Here is an 18883-nt window from a genome sequence, read left to right as displayed (position 1 = left end):
TGACGATGTCTGCGTCCGCTTAAGAATGGAACATCTGTTTATACGGCGGAAAAAAAAACAATTTACTGTTACTCCATATGTTATGGAATAACCTTATAGACTGTTCGGAATTATTGGAATCTATATATCTAAGCGTACCGGACTAAAAAACCAGTCACACTGCCTTGTTTTACGTTCCCCAAGTAACTACAAATTATGCCCAGAAGAGTACAGGTACTGACATTTTTGCGATGTCTAAGCAACGCTTTTTAGACGAAATCTCAAGAGTTCATTCACACGAATATAAAATTGTATAACATAAACGCGAAAACACTCAATCACCCACACCCTCACTCACCTACACTTAAAATACACACACACACTACTATTATTAACGTACTAGCATAAAATAACAGATTGGTATTCCTATTAATGTTTTGTATTTTTTATTCTTAATCCTAAATTGGCATATTTGTAATTTTATTTACAAGTCTATTTAATTAAGTTTTATATATAAATAAAAGTTGATGGATTATTAGTATATAAATAAATAAATTAGTATTAGGAGACCACAGTTTGAAAAATCGTAAATTATTTGTAATAAAACATTGTTTTTTGTTTTTGAAGTATTGAATAAAACTTAAAGATGCTGAAAACTATAATTAAATAAATAATTTATTCATGCCATTACTTATTGACGTTCGTTTTTTTCTCATGCTGTTTATAAAAATGTGATTTGATACAGATTTTTTTCTAATAATTACATTCCTAACTGACGTGACTTTTTTGCAATATAACTAGAAGCAGGAGACTGAAATGGTCTAAAGAATCTTAATATATATCATTATTATACAATACTAGTGCAATACAAAAACAAACAATATAATTAATTCTTACAATATTTCCTTATTCAACCAAAGTCGCTGTCTGTCCCTATGTATGCTTAGATCTTTAAAACTGCTCAACGGATTTTGATACTGTTTATTGTAGAGTGATTCAAGAAAGAGGTTCATATATATACATATATATATAATACAAGCATAGTGTTGCAGAGAAACACTGTTAATTTTAGAGGTTTCTAATGTGATGTTGAAAATGAACTTATTTTTTTGCGCTTACGTTACAAACGCCGCGCTGGCTAAACACTACGAGATAGATGAAAATAATGTACTTCGTTATTGTACAAAAAAAGGTCTACGAAGAAGTCCGCGATGGTATATGTATCTATATTTTTATCTGTCTATCAGGGGTGACCCACAATAACCATATTCATCCTTTACATTTTACGAAAAATAATGGATTATTTAAGAAGCGATTTCAAGCATACTGCATTAAGTCTTAACCATTTAAAGACTTTGAATACATTGTCCAATGAATATAGATCAATATAGTCCCTTACAGCATGTAATTTAAATGAATATTTTCAAAGATATTACAGATTTTGTATGCATGTTGAATAACCTATGTTATACTTATTTAATACTGACTATTAATTGATAATATGTTATGTTTTTAAAGTGATAACCCTCAATTCTAGGATTAATACACAAATAAAATTTGAAAAACAAAATTTTATGAACGATGCGGGGTTGAAGCCACGACCTGAGAGTTGAACAAAGCAAACAGAATTTTATAACGAGGCGGTACTCGAACGGTTAGCTTAATTGGTTAGAGCACCGGCACGGAACGCCGGAGGTCGTGGGTTCGAATCCCGCATCGTTCATAAAATTTTGTTTTTCAAATTTTATTTGTGTATTAATTAATAGTTTTGACAGAACGAAGTCTGTCCGGCCAGCTTTGTCTATTTATATATAATTAAAATGGTCTTTGTTTGAGACGGAGGAGGATCAGTGGTTTAGGCGTGATCAATCACGCCTAAAACATACATAACAATATCCATGACTCGGAAACAAACATCCATATTCATCACATAAATGTTTGCACCTACCGGAATTCGAACCCGGGACTTCTAGCCAAGTAGACAGGATCACTAATCACTGGGCTAGGGACTGGGATAGGTCGCCAATTTATAGGATAGTTAAATGATAATCAAAAGTTTCTATTTCTAACAAATATAATATTACAGTACTAGTGGATACTTAGTTATTGGATACGTAAAAGATATCTTCTATATAATATATATAATGAAAATGGTCTTTGTTTGAGGCACAATCACGCCTAAACCACTGATCGTATCGACATGAAACTACCACCATTCGATACGAGATTTATACTAGATGGTTTATGGTTATTTTTTTTTTGTATTTGTAATAATATGAATAAAATTTAATTTATTTCCTTTTAAAATTCGCCCGGTGAAACGGATGGGAACGGCTAGGTTTCAGATCAAAATAAAAGAATGCAGTGAACTTTCACAGTAGAAATGATATAACAAAATCATTTATTCACCGAGTTCCTCTTAGAGTATTTGCATCTCTATTCCCGATGCGTCGATTCAAGTTTTGCAAACACTCCTCACGTACCACTAGTAACAATTTCAAAAGCATTAATAATTCACTCTGATCCTTGTTACGTATTGATCTAACTAAAACTTATCAGTTTGTAATTAAAACATCAACTCGGATATTACCAAATGATCTAATGAAGTGTGTGGTGGAAAACTAGCTGATGGATTCTAGAAAATTTGATTGATTTATCACGTACTTATAAACAGCGTTTGTTGCTTCATTGTTTTGATTATTGCTTGGTACAGAACAACTTTTTTTATGAAAATAAGTGATGAGACGAACTGGACGTCCAAATAATGGTAATTGATACGCCCTGCATATTACAATGCAGCGCCGCTCAGGATTATTGAAAAACCTAAAAGTTCTGAGCGGCACTACAACTGCGCTCGTTAACTTGAGACATAAGATGTTAAGTCTCATTTGCCCAGTAATTTTACAAACAAACACAGTAATACTTACATATTACTGCGTTACGGCAGAAGTAGTTCCCGTTGTGGTGCCCATAATCTAGACGGCATCATGTGCAAAGGAGCCTCCTACTGGTAAACCTACTTAACCCGATAAAATTGTTCCAGCCGATTTGAAAAGTATCCGTAACTAACAAACATTCGTTTTTAACCAACTTCGAAAAGGAGGAGGTTCTAAATTCGATTAGTATTTTTTTATGTATGTACACCGATTACGCTGAGATTTATGATCCGATTTTCGTGATTCTATTGTTTCATGCGGAATGTTTGCCATTTGGTCACATAAAAATTTGACATAGTTCGGTCCAGTAGTTTTCATTTTATGAATATTTTTTTACGTGGATGATGCTATTATAGTTTGTGTACTGCTTGTTTAGGAGTTTTTGTTTATATTGATTATGTATTATTATACAAATAAAATTTGAAAAACAAAATTTTATGAACGATGCGGGATTCGAACCCACGACCTCTGGCGTTCCGTCCCGCTGCTCTAACCAATTGAGCTAACCGTTCGAGTAACGCCTAGTTATAAAATTCTGTTTGCTTTGTTCAACTCTCATAAAATTTCGTTTACAAATTTTATTTGTGTATTAATCCTAGAAGTGAGGGTTATCACTTTAAAAAACATAACATATTATGTATTATTATTACTTACCCGTTTGCCAATAAGTGGGTCTTAGGCTACCTGTTCACAGCTAACAAACGTTTTTCACGATATTTAAGTGTCTCACAAGAACGTGAAATAGGGGATCCATATTGTTTAAGGCACGCGGAAACTTGCGTAGGCCTACGCATGGCTTCTTAAAAAAATACCATCTAATCTATACTAATATTATAAAGCTGCAGTGTTTGTTTGTTTGTTTGAACGCGCTAATCTCTGGTACTACTGGTCCGATTTGAATGATTCTTTCAGTGTTGGGTAGTCCATTTATCGAGGAAGGCTATAGGCTATGTTTTTTTTCAAAATTAGGGATCCGTAATAAAATTGCTATTTTGTAACACAAGGTGTAAAATCGAAAACCTATTTTTGCGTGCGCTGCAAAAACTATTGACAATAGAACAAAATGATGTACAGGCTATAATATAGGCAATATTTTATTACTTATAAAACTATCGCGTAAATTATACTTTATATGGCAAAACAACGTTTGCCGGGTCAGCTAGTCTAATATATGACAATAAAAAGCAACGAAATCTTATAGTTTCCCTGATTAATGACACTAAAAATTTTTTTTCGACTTCATAAACTTCAAAAACTGAAAAGTAATAAACCTCTTATACAAATCTTATACCTTTCATTTTAATAAAATACGCTTGTTTATATGTGCTAAGTATTGACATGTTTGAAGTCGGTCCCAAGCCAGGCAGGTACCTACACTCGCCACGCGTGACTTTGAGCAGGCCAGCTTCGTCTAGAACCAAGCAGGCAGCACCGACCTTAAACCTAGAAGTTTAATTTATCTGATATAAGGACTGTGTCAAAAAACTATGTAAATAAAGCTTCACTCTGTTAAAATAATTACTGTCGCCCATATTTCGTCTGACTCTACATTGAAATATTATTTATAAAAATAATTTTGAGACACTCTTCCACAAATTCCCCAAACTATGCATAGCCTCTACTATGGATACCTGGACAAAGATTTATTGAATATGTTAAAGATATATTATATATATAATGAAAATGGTCTTTGTTTGAGGCTCAATCACGCCTAAGCCACTGATCGTATCGACATGAAACTACCACTTTTCAATGCGAAATTTATCCTAGATGGTTTATGGCTACTTATATTTCGAATTCCAACGTTCTTTCATTTATTTATTTCCTTTTGAAATTCGCCTAGCGAAGCGGACGGGAATGGCTGGAAATATATATATTTATACAATCTGTTTATCAAAAAAAAAAAAACGATATATTAACTATTTCATTTTTCATGATCAGATTAATTACGTTTCAGAAAGATCTTTCTCAATTTTAATTATTTAAATACGCACATATTTGTGAGGTATTTTATTTCTCTAGTAACACGAACATTATAAGATAAGTACAAATACCTATATATAAAAATGTCCGATGCTTACTGGATAAGCTTAGAATGAAATCCAAGTAAGTCATCTACAATCACAACTTCAATAGCTGTCTTTTATACGATTATTTGGTAGCAATTTCAGGAATTTTACGGACCAAGGAAGCAAACCGATGAGCCTAAAGCTATGAACTATCCAACAAAAAATAAACGGGAAATGAATGGCCACCCCTCGCACTAAATTTTCATGATGTATTAAAACGGTTCCCCGCTTTATTGAGTAAAATTTTCTCTTAGCTTCGAGAATTCGTATTTTGTGTAAAACATGAAACGTAAGCTTTCTTCAGTACACTTTGTATATTACATTTTAAGCTGGCTTATTTTTTGATGGTAACATTTGATTTGTTGTGAGCTTATTGTTTATAGGTGGAGACCTTAGTGTCTTATTACAGTTATTCATTTATTCCCTTACCTAATCAAGCATATTTTATTGAAATGATAACTTCTTATGGAGAATAACTAAATTTTTTTGAATTTGAATATATATATGGCATCAGGAATGACATTTCCAAAACTGCCTTGTTAATACTAGACTTAGTAATTTAAGGAACCTTGAACTAAATTACAAGTTTGGAGCCCCAGCTATGTGCTATATTTTTAGATATATAATATAATTGAACATTATATTATAACTGCTCGCCAATACCTTTACCTCACAGTGTATACGAATTGATTCATCACTAATAATCACTTTTGAGTAATTTTGGTGCATCATTTTATGAAATGTAATGTAAAATACTGAAACTGTAAATGTAGATTTAAAAGTGTGGCAATAAGTTTCTTGCCACTTCTTCACATTATCAAAGTTTACTTAAATTTTCCTAAGTGGTGATAAAATCCTTGACATTCATAAGACACAAATTTCGATCAAAGTGAATTAATATTTTTTTTATTTGTTTCTGTGTACAAAACATTTTTAACGTTATTTCTCATAATGGTATCGAGTGCGTTAAAAAAATCTTATCTCATACATCTTCAGAAAAAATTTCAACCACGTTAAAACCTTTTTACATTAAAAATATATAGTACAGTCAAGTATGCATTTATTCAAGACAACATATATACATAGTAAAATTAACAAATAAAAAATACGGCGTCATGTAAAGGACACCCACTCAGCATTTTTGGAATTGATTTCCAACACTGATTTTCAGTAGGTACCTACCAAGTCGACCTGTTGACAGCAGCTGTAGACAACACGGTTCCTTTTGTTAAAGGTCTTAAAAGTGACCATCAAAAATAGTAGAAAAAGAAAAGAATCTAAAAAGATTGAATTTGATTGAATTGATCCTTTTGATGTCATTACTAATAAAGTACTAGAAACTACTACCGCTTCGGAAACAAATGGCGCTCTGAGTGGGAAGAAGCGGCGCAAGAAACTCTCCCAGCATTCTTTTTTTGCGCTATTTTCAATAAAAATATACAATATTGTACAGTCATTTCTATCGCTATAAAATAAGATTTAAGAAAAGAAGATTAGATATTCAGCAGTGGAGTAATAGGATTTACGACAGAGCCACTTTTTATAAAACATTTAAATTTATTTATAGATAATGCCTGAACAGTGGCTGGGACTTTATTATAGAAGTGTATACATTTACCCTTAAAGCTGTTATGTATCTTATTAAGCAGAACAAACTTTTTTGATCTTTAATATGTGTAATATATGTGTGTGAACACAGGCAAGAAGTGAAACTTCTTTATGATATATCATTTTTCTACCATTTACAACTTTACAGAAATTGAATAGATATGTTATAACCGTTTGAGTTACGTATCGTTTATGAAATCTTGTATGCTTAGTTCAACTCTCAGGTTGTGGCTTCATCTACAGCATCTACTTTACAGTTTATAACATGCTCAACCCCAATATTTGCATATTAGGAAATTGACTTGAGATGTCAGTATTGCATATCTAAACAATTTGTTATGTTTTTGAAGTTATAACCCTCACTTCTGGGATTAATTACACAAATAAAACTGAAAACAAACCGAACACGTGAGGTCGCGGGTTCGAGTCCCGCATCATTCATAAAATTTTGTTTTCAGACTTTTTATTTTATCACTTTCAAACTAATTTATTATTATTTACGTCACTGTACTGAACTTTGAGTAAGAGAACAAGATGGCGCGTAACCGAAAATCGTGACGACGTTGGTACAAAATTTCTCTCGTACGTCGATAAAGAAGTTTCACTTCAACTACAGTATAATATTATGATAAATAAACTTACCCAGTCTGAAGATGAAATACAGCACAGCTGCAAACCACATCACTGCTAATATTATTTCACATCATAACACGCACAATTCGAGGACAGTCTCTAAACTGTATTTTAATGTTAATATTTAATTTCTCTTCTATCTCCGCTATCCATTATTAGATCAGCTCAATGTTACAACGTTCAATTAACCATATCTTAATTATGAAATTGATTTCAAATTAAAAAAAAGTATTTTCATGAGATTTTTGCCTATGATGAAATCTATTTACCCTAAATGGATTGCATGACAATTTTTTAATATTTATATCTGTGGAAATAAAATAACGAATGAAAATATCTACAAAATAATGAAACAAAATAATTAAATCCATATCTATGGACAAATAGTTATCAATAATATTATACATGAATAATGTATATTTTATAAATATCTATTCTATTCAGTATCTATTGAAGTAGGCGTTACTTTGCGGAAATCCATAATTATCCAAATAATTTGAGTTTTCTTTAGTGTTAGTTCCGCCACTTGTCTGTCACCAAAATCGCTTGACTCAACATGTCCTGAGAATGCCTCGTGTAGAGGCGAAACACGTGTCGAATTGTTAAGTTATTATATTAGACAAATATTGGCGGAATTAAAATTTCAGACTAAAATACGTATTACATCTTTTTAAATATGTCGTCAAGCTTTTCAATCGTGTATTCAATCGAATCAACATTTATGAATCTTGGCATAAGTTATAATATAGAATGCAATTATAAGCTTTGTAGATAGTCATTAGCAACAGATCCTGTGGTTATATTTTTTTTATGGAAAAAGGAGGACAAACCAGCGTACGGGTCACCTGGTGTTTAGTGATCACAACCACCCACATTCTCTTGCAACTCCAGAGGAATCACCCATGTCGTATCGTCCCAGAAACACCGCACAAGGAAGCTCATTCCACAGCTTTGTAGTATGTGGAAGAAAGCTCCTTGAGAAGCGCACTGTGGAGGACCGCCACACATCCAGATGGTGGGGATGATATCCTAATTTGTGGCGTATCGTGCGAAGATGCAATTCGGTGGCAGGAATCAGATGAAACAGCTCTTAGTCTCTACGCAACGCCAAGTGTTCCAGCCGTTCACAGAGCACTGGGTCCCTGACAATTCGAGCTGCTCTGCGGTGCACGCGGTCAAATGGATCCAGCTGATACTGGAGTGTGCCAGACCAGAGATGACAGAAATATATATATGTGGCCGGACCTGCGCTTTGTAGAGCGCTAGAATGTGGGCCGGCTTAAAGTATTGCCATGCTCTATTAATGGCGCCCAGTTTCTTCGAAGCCAATTTGGTTTTGCCCTCCAGATGACCACGAAATTGGCAATCGCTCGAAATTTTGAGACCCAGTATCCATCCCTTGTATAAAATATGATCGAATTTCTTATTGTTCCACATTGATGACATTTATACCCAGTTTTATATGCGTTAACTTTTTTTATGTCATAATTCTCAGATTAACGGTATTAAACATCTGTTGTTATTAGAATAATTTTAACTTTAAAACAACAACTTCCTCCACTTTCCTCCCTTCCTTATCTTCGTGCCAAAAAGTCATTTCTAAATGCAATTTTTAATTATTTTGTAAAATCGTGGCTTGACACAAATAATCTTATACTTTCAAATTGCATAGTGAAATAACGACTGTTTCCTCTGGTATTCCGTTGCCAGTAAGAATGTAAAAGAATTCTTAATTATTTATTTTCAAGAGACTTATAAAAACGAACATATACTTTTGGTGATGGAATCTGTGAGTAATTGAAGACCTCAAATATTATATTATGTAAAATAAACTCAAATCTATCATTTGGTGAATTCAAACTGATAAAAAATCGCAAATGGCCACAAAATCTACTCAATGATGATTAATTCACGGATTTTAAAAGTTATATCATAAGCTACGATGCTTTTCAAACCGAAAAACAATAAATCTTGCAAACTACTATATACTACTACTATATGTATCAAAACTTATTTTAAAATATATAACTGAATAATTTATATTTCACTAGAATTCAATGAGAAAATTAAAAATTAAATTATTATTCGCGAAGAATTCGACTCGAATATCTTTAAATATGAAATTTCACAATTTTTATTATTATTAACTGTGGAAAAGCTAATACAATGAAAGTATCGTACCAAAAAGATCCAATATAACTTTTATAAATGTTAACCATTGATAAAACAAAAGAAAAATCAAGTAATAGTAGGCGGAAACTATGGCTAACATTTTTCATTAAAGAATAGCGGAATAAAAGAATCCCGGATCTCAAGTATTGCAATTTATATTTCCCCAATAGTGCCAGCTAGAAAAAGCGAGCTGATATAAATTTGCAAGGAATTCCAAGACGAACTTATTTCAAGAAGACGTTTGCGAGCATCCAATAAAAGCCTCGAATTGTCCAATTGAGATTCAGCCTTTGCTGAGGATAAGTATTCCGGAAGCTCTATTTTCTTTGATCTAGTGTTACGAGCTTAGTCTCTACCTGTTTCTACTGACATTGAGGATTAAATAGGACTAGTATAAAAATAAGTTTAGAAGTGCCTTATAAATATTGTATACTAGCTGACCCGACAGACGTTGTTCTGTATATAATAAATAAAATAATGTTTTTATGTGAATTTCTCAATAATATATCATAACATCAAAAATTAAAAACGTAAAATATGCACCATGCTGTCGTAATGAAATTGTTTCACAGCAGAACTGTCAAACCGTGCGTCAATAAATTCTCTCATAGAAATTATGTATGGACACATCAAAGGAAAAACGAATTTGTTGTTTTTATTTAATTTAGCAGCATTTTCCTATTTATTCACCTTTTAAACCTTCCCTGGACTTCCACAAATAATTCAAGACCTAAATTTGCCAAATCGTTCCAGCCGTTCTCGAGTTTTAGCGAGACTAACGAACAGCAGTTCATTTTTATATATATAGAAGATTATAGATATAAACAATTTTTTATGTTTTTAAAGTGATAACCTTCGCTTCTAGTATTAATTCACAAATAAAATTTGAGAAATAAAATTTTATGAACGGTGCGGGACTCGAACCCATGGCCTCCGGCGTTCCGTGCCGGTGCTCTAACCAACTGAGCTAAGATAGATGAAGCCACAACCTGAGAATTGAACAAAGCATACAAGATTTTATAACGATACGTCACTCGAACAGTTAGCTCAGTTGGTTAGAGTACCTGCACGGAAAGCCGGAGGTCGTGGGTTCGAGTCCCGCATCGTACATAAAATTTTGTTTTTCAAATTTTATTTGTATGTTAGAGACTTTGTTTTATAATATCTAATTATTAAACATAGTCTGTCTGTCTTTCTGTTCGCGATAAACTCAAAAACTATAGCACTGATTTTCATGCTGTTTTCACCAATGGATAGCTTGGTTTTATAGAGGAGGATGGAGGCTTTAGTGTATAATTAGTTAAGTTTTTGTATACATATTTCTAAACAATAACGATATTTGTTGGAGGTGTCGGAAAAATAAGCCGCCTGGGAGCTTTCAATGAAAACGCTTTTTAAGCCTTTTGAGGTATAACCAAATTGCACAGTAGACATTAATGTATGGTAGAGTTGACTGTCTTGTACAGGTCTACAGAAAAGTCTATATGAAAGAAGAAAAGATGGCATATGTCTATCTCTTAAGGATAAAATACTATATCAATTTTAATACTTTAAAAAAAAATCCATTATAAGGCGGTAATATAAAAGCTGTTTACGCAAATACGATGTTAATCCTTATAATTTTATTACTACATTAAAAATAATTAAATAATACGTTTTTGTTTCATTTTTAACTCATTAACTTTGATTACTTATTTCCGATTTCTGTTCTTAAATATTCTAGATGCAATATTTTACTGAAAATAATTTTTAATTTATAAAACTATTTAAACTGCATTCGTAGATTTTTAAATAATTTCCAGATTGATCCGGGAATCGAACATGATAATCTCAATTGTTTAAATCGAATGTTCAATTAGATGTTCTTTCATTTATTTTTAATGCTATGTTATGACGTAATTAAAAGCCATATGCTTCCAAGCCAAAGGCTTCATCCTTTCGATCGGTATGATAAAGCGACAGGGTATTTTTTTTTCTCGTGTAGCGCGTTCGATTCTCAGTTCCACCAGGCAATCAATTTAAATTCTATCAACGTAGTTTAAATTGTTATTTAAATTAAAATAAAGACTACTTTCAGTAAATTGTTTCATCTATAATATTTCAGGCACTTATCCTTCATGTGGCATAGCCGTGGGACGCCCAGTATATATATATTTATTTATAATTATTTTTTTATGACACTATGGAACAAGAAGAGCAGGACGTTCAGCTGATAGTAATTGATACGCCCTGCCCATTACAATGCAGTGCCGCTCAGGATTTTTGAAAAACCACTAAAATTTTTAACGGCACTACTCTTGCGCTCATCACAATTAGACATCAGATGTTAAGCCTCATTATCCCGGTAATTTCACTAACGGCACCCTTCACACCAAAACACAATAATGTTTACACATTATTGCTTCACGGCAGAAATAGGCACCGTTGTGGTACCCATAATCTAGCCGGCATCCTGTGCAAAGGAGCCTACCGCCAGTAAACATATAATTGAATATTTTTACAAATGTCTGCACTTTTTATCGAATTCTAACAAAAGCATTCAATTGTTTAAATGAGCTCTTTCCCAATACATTATTTATGCCATTTATTTGTCAGTTGCTGAAAACGAGAGAAAAGAAATTTTATTAAAGTGAAAAAGTTCGTAAAACATTTCATCCGTAATTTAATAAAATTGCGCCGTTGCGCCTCGCGTTCGTCAATTACATTTGGGTATTTTCAAAGAAATCTCACAAATTCGTTGTGCCTTTTATTTAAAATACGGATTTTCTGCGCGGGTCGTGGTGTGGCCGGTTAAATTTAACGTTTGTGCAATCAGAATGTAGAGTGCGACGAAAACTTCTGAGCTAATATTGTAGAGTAAAGGAACGTGTCGGGAAACAGGAACACTATTGGGAACAAATTGGTGCTTTGCTTGAAGTAAACAACTTGTTTGTTAGCCTTTCTATGTTTTTTTTTAATGAAAATAAGGGCATGACGTTCAGCTGATGGTAATTGATACGCCCTGCCTATTACAATGCAGTGCCGCTCAGGATTCTTGAAAACCCCAAAAATTCTGAGCGGCACTACAACAGCGCTCGTCACCTTGAGACGTAAGATGTTAAGTCCCATTGCCCAGTAATCACTAGCTACGGCGCCCTTCAGACCAAAACACAGTAATGCTTACACATTACTGCTTCACGGTAGAAATAGGCGCCGTTGTGGTACCCACATTCTAGCCGGCATCCTGTGCAAAGGAGCCTCCCACTGGTATAATATATATTATTCTGAGCGTCACTATAATAATATATATTCTGAGCGTCACTACAATTTCGCTCGTCACCTTGAGACGTAAGATGTTAAGTCTCATTTGCCTAGTAATTTCATTTGGTACGGCGCCCTTCAGAGTGAAACACAGTAATGTTTACATTAATAATCTACTTTTACACTAGTAATTTACTAAAATAATCTTGCCGGCATCCTGTGCAAAGGAGCCTCCCACTGGTGAAACAGTATTCTAATATGTTTGTCCTTAGAAAATTGTTCTTATAATGTAAGAAATACACAAATAAATATTGTGTAAAGAAACAAAAACTAAATATTACTTCAAATGTAAATGTAAATGTAACCTAGGCGCAGGTTATAGTCCCGCATCGTTCATAAATTTTGGTTACAAATTTAATTTGTATATTTATTAATTCTAGAATTGATGGGTTTCACTTTAATACAAAAATTGTTTAGATTTTTAAGCCAATTTCCTAATATGCAATTAATGGGGTTGAGAAGGTTATCAACTGTTAAGTAGCTCCTGTAGACGAAGCCACAACCTAAGAGTTGAACAAAGCATACAAGATTCTATGAGGATACGTCACTCGAACGGTTAGCTCAGTTGGAAGAGCACTCGCATGGAACGCGAGAGGTCGTGGGTTCGATTCACGCATCGTTCATAAAGTTTTTTTTTCAATTTTTATTTGTGTAATAATCCCAGAAGTAAGGGTTATCACTTTAAAAACATAACATATTGTTTATCATTAAAAGCTTAACTAACATATTTCGTGACCTACATTATAATATTTTTAAAATTATTATGAGTACATTTATTTAGAGCATCAACTGCCCCATTATATTTTATAATATCGTTTTATTCATAGAGTAATTCGCTCCAACTCTAGATTGAAATTGTTTCTTTCAAGTACCATAGGGGATAGAAGAGAGCCCTTGAGTTATCAATATTGACAAAGTTACCTGACAGGTGACATAAAAAATATATTTGTCACTTTAATACAATGGCACAAAGTTAGTTTTACCCCGCCTACTCTGAGAGAGACACTGTTGTCTGAAGGGTACATATAGGACCCATGGGATACAATAAAATAACACCGAATGAAAAACATTTTCTATTTAAGACAAGAATTTAAGTAGAGCGGGTATTGATAATATCTTAAATAGTACTTTAATGAAATTATAATTATGACCTTATGAAAGAGCAGAAGTGCGAGATAAGTTACGTCTTACACTCGCGATATGTATGTCACGTTGATTTAGTGTGCGTCGTTGCCGAAAATAGAGGTTATCAGTTCGCCGCTATTTTTTTCGATGTTTTCAGCTGTCGCAGTCTATCTAGACGTTAAAATTAACAAAGGTTATGATTTTTTTTTTAATTTTGATTAAAATTTACAACAAAAATTGTTTTTTTATTGTTTTATACTATTTACTTAATTATTGTAATTGGTGATCATAATTTTAGTTTGAACACCTTTATTATAAGTTGGTTATGTAAAAAAATAGATAAACTAACTTTAATATTTGTAGCTTGGGTTTTGAAGTATCTGTTTAAAATATAACTTGTATTTTGATTTTTGTTATTTTTTATTAAATATAGCTTTACTTTGCAGTTATTTATATTCTGTGAGGATCGCTCCGGTCCGTTGCTTAATTAAGCAGATACACTAAGTTAATTATGACCGAGTGAACTTAATATTGCTGACACAAAAGAGGTGTCTATGTATCTTTTATGTAAAATACAGTTTACTCTCAATTCTTCAAGCTAGGAGCAACACTCAAGTTCTACACTTAAACATTTGTTTAAATAAATTAAATTTGTAACCGAAATTTATGAAAGGGTCAGGTATAATCAATTCCAGAAGTGAGAGTTATCACTTTAAAATAACAAATTGTTTAGATTGAAAATAGCGACATCTCAAGTAAATATTCTAATAATATGCAATTATTGGGATCGAGCAGGTTTTACCATACTGTAAAGAAGATCCTGTAGATGGAGCCACAACCTGAGACATGATATACAGAAATTTACGACTCATGCGTACAACGGATGACTCAGTTGGAAAGTGCGGTCGGACGGAACCCGAGATGTCGCGGGTTGCAGTCCCGCATCGTTTTGATATATACTTTTTTTTATGAAATTACGAGTACGAGACGAGCAGGACGTTCAGGTGATAGTAATTGATATGCCCTGTCCATTACAATGCAGTGCCGCTCAGGATTCTTGAAAAAACGCAAAAACTCTGAGCGGCACTACAACTGCGCTCGTCACCACAATGGCGCCTATTTTTGCCGTGAAGCATAAATGTGTAAGTATTACTGTGTTTCGATCAGAAGGGCGCCGTAGCTAGTGAAATCACTGGGCAAATGAGACTAAACATCTTATATCTCAAGGTGACGAGCGCAATTGTAGTGCTGCTCAGAAGTTTTGGGTTTTTCAAGAATCCTGAGCGGCACTGCATTGTATTGGGAATCAATTACCAGCAGCTGCACGTCCTGCTCGTCTCGTCCCTTATTTTTATAAAAGAAATATATAAACGTATACAAAAAACAAACCAGATAAATATTTATAATATATTTGCTGTCTTCATAATTTTGTACAAGATTTTGCTATCCAATATAATCATTGTATGAAGAAGAAAAATTTACCAACCTACTTTAACGATCATCTTTAGATGTATTTACTACCCTATTGTAATTATTTATAATAATTAGCCAGCCAGTCGTTGCCGATATCCGCCCATCAAAGGATGGATTCAACAAATCAATAACTCTCAGTGTTTCTCCGATAGGAGAAACTGACTACCTCAACTTGATTGAGTTTATACAGAAATTCAAAATTGTTGCTCAAATCACACGAAAACATAACACCATTGTATTATAGGTACAAGGGTTAAAGCAATGGCTTATTACAATATTACTATTCTAATACGTTCTTACGACATAATCATTGTTACGACATACACCGTTTACGGCGATTCCCAATATACTATCTACAGATAGAGATAAATTACTACCTTCTACTGTCAGTAATTAGCTGCCAATAATCTGAAGCTATCCTAATATACCCGATAAGTCATTCATATCGCCTTATATTGGGACGCGTGAATTGCAATTTACGCACAAACTTCTAAGCTCGTCATCCCATTGACAGACAGCGCATACGGATAAGGTGAGTTACCGTCGATAAGTTTATTGGGACAGAAAAGTCAACGATAGTTACGTTTTTTATCTCAAGTAGGCCACAACCGGAGATAGACTGAATATTGGAAACGGCCGTTAATGACAAGATCTTATCTATCCATAGTTATGTCCAGTATAGTTATAGTCCAATGCTTTATGTCGATAGGTTATTGAAATGTAAGTCAGCGTAAAAGTATAGATTTGTCCTACCTCTAGTAAGTTAAAGTAAGGATAGAAAGGTTATTGAAAACGGCCGATAGTCAATTTACTCGAAATATTATATAAAATTGTTAGACATGACGTATTAAAATGGTATGATGAATATACTACTACTGTGGTTAATAATTTATATTGACCGACTTCGAAAAGGAGGAGGTTCTCAATTCGATTTATATTTTTTATGTTTGCACACCGATTATCTGAGATTTATGATCCGATTTTTGTGAATCTTCTTTTGTTTGATGCGGAATGTTTGCTATTTGGTCCTATAAAAATTTGACATTGTTTGGACCAGTAGTTTTCATTTTATGAAAATTTTTGCTTACGTGGATGATTTTATTATACTTTGTGTACCGCTTTTTTAGAAGTTTTCATTTAGTTTGCTTATATATTATTATTATTAACCCATTTACCGATAAGTGGGTCTTAGGCTACCTGTCATTCATAGCAAACAAACGTTCTTCACGATATTTCAGTGTCTCATAAGGACGTGAAATAGGGGATCTATATTGTGTATTGGCACGCGTAACCTTTCGTAGACATATGACAATAAAAAGCAACGAAATCTTATAATTTGCCTTATTAATGACACTAAAAGTATTAGAAATTCAGGTACCTACTCGTATTTTGCCTAACTAATAAAAGTAACTTAAGCCGATTTCACAAAGACTTACTTCTAGGATAAGCTGTCAATTTATGTTGGTATCGATCAATGAATTTATTTGTGCTCAAACATTTATAACTATGCTATAAATGATTTGATTTTACATGCTTTCTATATGTTTCCCATTTTTTTAAACAACGTATACCATAATGGTAATTTGCGAACCAAAAAGCCAAAATACTGACAAAACTGTTTGATAAATGCCTTTTACTAAATATTGCCAACAATGGTATGCTAGTAGATCCACAACAATAATTTGTAGTTGTGGTTTAGTTTTCCTCTTTTATCCTTAACAGGGAATAATAGAATTTCTTTGATTTGCAAAACAGTCAGATTGTATCTTATGATCCCGTAAGGTCTTCTATTATATTACTGCAATCTTGTTCTAACAAACCCTAGTTCGCTTCAGTTCACCAGTCACCAGTGGGAGGCGCCTTTCCACAGGATGCCGGCTAGATTATAAGTACCACAACGGCGCCTATTACTGCCGTGAAGCAGTGTAAGCATTACTGTGTTTCGGTCTGAAGGGCGCCGTAGCTAGTGAAATTACTGGGCAAATGAGACTTAACAACTTATGTCTCAAGGTGACGAGTGCAGTTGTAGTGCCGCTCAGATTTTTTGGGTCTTTCAAGAATCCTGAGCGGTACTGCATTGTAATAGGCAGGGCGTATCAATTACCATCAGCTGAACGTCTGGCTCGTCTCGTCTCTTATTTTCATAAATAAAAAAAAAGTTTGAATAAAAAGCTTGGGCATAGGACTAGCTTGTACATACTTTAGCTATCAGACCTACTAAATAGCCGCGGAATAATCAAAGCTCAATTTTTTTTATCTTGGTGAGTCACAGTAGCAAATGTTTTTGACACATACATGAGCTAGATATGACGTTCAAAGTGAAGAACGCATTAAAGATAATATTGTTATCATGCATAAAATTGAAGTTTAAAAATATTTTAAGTTTTTCGTTGTATATTTAAATAAAAGCTGTCTACGATGGCGAGAAAAAGGAAAGTAACGCGTGAAAAGTGAATTTATTTTTAGTTTTTGGAAATTTCTATTGTTTATTGTCGCAAATAGATGGAACTTTTATCAAGGTATTATCTGTTAAATAACAGAAATGCAAGGAAAAATGGAAATAGTCGAAGACGAGAAGAGTAGGAATAAAAGTCCTTAAAATAGTTACGTTGTACAATATACCTCTAATATAATGTTCTAATATCATACTTATGTATATTTTATCATACTCTTATTCTTCAAGATGAATAAATAACATTAAATAGTCAAGTTCTCTTTAGAATTGTTTGTGGTATTGTCCTTACAATGCGACGCACTAAAAAGACGTATCAGTCTGCCAAAAATGGCCTAGAAGTCAAGTTAAAAATAATAATTCGCTTGTTAACATTATATACTTTCAGTATCACATGTGTTTCATAAAAACATATTATATTTGATAAGTTTTTTGAACAAATATATTTTGTTCATAAAGAAAAAACCCTCGTATTTATATTTAAAACAAAAAAAAAATATATTAGTTACTGTATTACTAGCTGATATTAGAATATATATTGTTTGATATCTAAATCAATTTCTATAACACAAAGTTTTTAATTTACAAGTTTATTATCACCACACATCACTTGACACACACTTTTAAATGATGAACGATTCGAGTAGAATAACGCTTAAAATACCGAAAGTTAAAAACACGCCGTTTCATTCATAGCTTTGAACTTTAGAATTATAACGATAACGGAGTTTTAACGCATATCACGAAGGCTTGTTCAGCGGGAACACAAGCGTCGAGCAGACTGGAGGCTTTGCTTGACAACTGCCAGTGCGCATGCGTCAATGTCCTCTTATAATTTGATATCCCACATCACCGCCTCTCTGACGGTTTTACTACAGCATACGGTCCCAAATTATTGAATTAGCCACTTTAAAACTTAGTAATGTTACTATCAAACCAGGCTCCAAACTAATTCAATTACTCTTTGCCATTTGAAGCTTATTCGCCTGAAACACAGGGTGAACCGTATTTAGTATAAAGATATGTATCTCAATTAAAACCGTGATACTCGCAATCTGAAAGATATTTCAAACTTTGGAGATTCTTACTCTCTTTGCATAGGACTAGAGACTTTTGGAAACTCAATTTCAAGCCGA

The 18883-nt window shown here is 33.2% G+C and overlaps 1 protein-coding gene across 1 annotated transcript in view; it reads right to left on the bottom strand.

Annotated features, from left to right (window-relative positions):
* LOC126980157 (lachesin-like) overlaps positions 1-18519 on the bottom strand; it is a 125926-nt gene extending 107407 nt beyond the window's left edge. The window contains exons 1-2 of the mRNA XM_050829747.1: positions 18412-18519; positions 7235-7419 (exon numbers count right to left, since the gene is read on the bottom strand). Coding sequence (XP_050685704.1) covers positions 7235-7274 — 40 coding nt within the window. The 5' untranslated portion in view covers positions 7275-7419; positions 18412-18519. The remainder of the gene's footprint in view (positions 1-7234; positions 7420-18411) is intronic.
* Positions 18520-18883: the final 364 nt, after the last annotated feature.

Source organism: Leptidea sinapis, chromosome 5 (assembly GCF_905404315.1).
Source record: "Leptidea sinapis chromosome 5, ilLepSina1.1, whole genome shotgun sequence".
In the NCBI taxonomy this organism is placed as follows: Eukaryota; Metazoa; Arthropoda; class Insecta; order Lepidoptera; family Pieridae; genus Leptidea; species Leptidea sinapis.
Note: the sequence above shows the minus strand (reverse complement) of the source record. Positions and strands in the feature narration are given on the sequence as shown.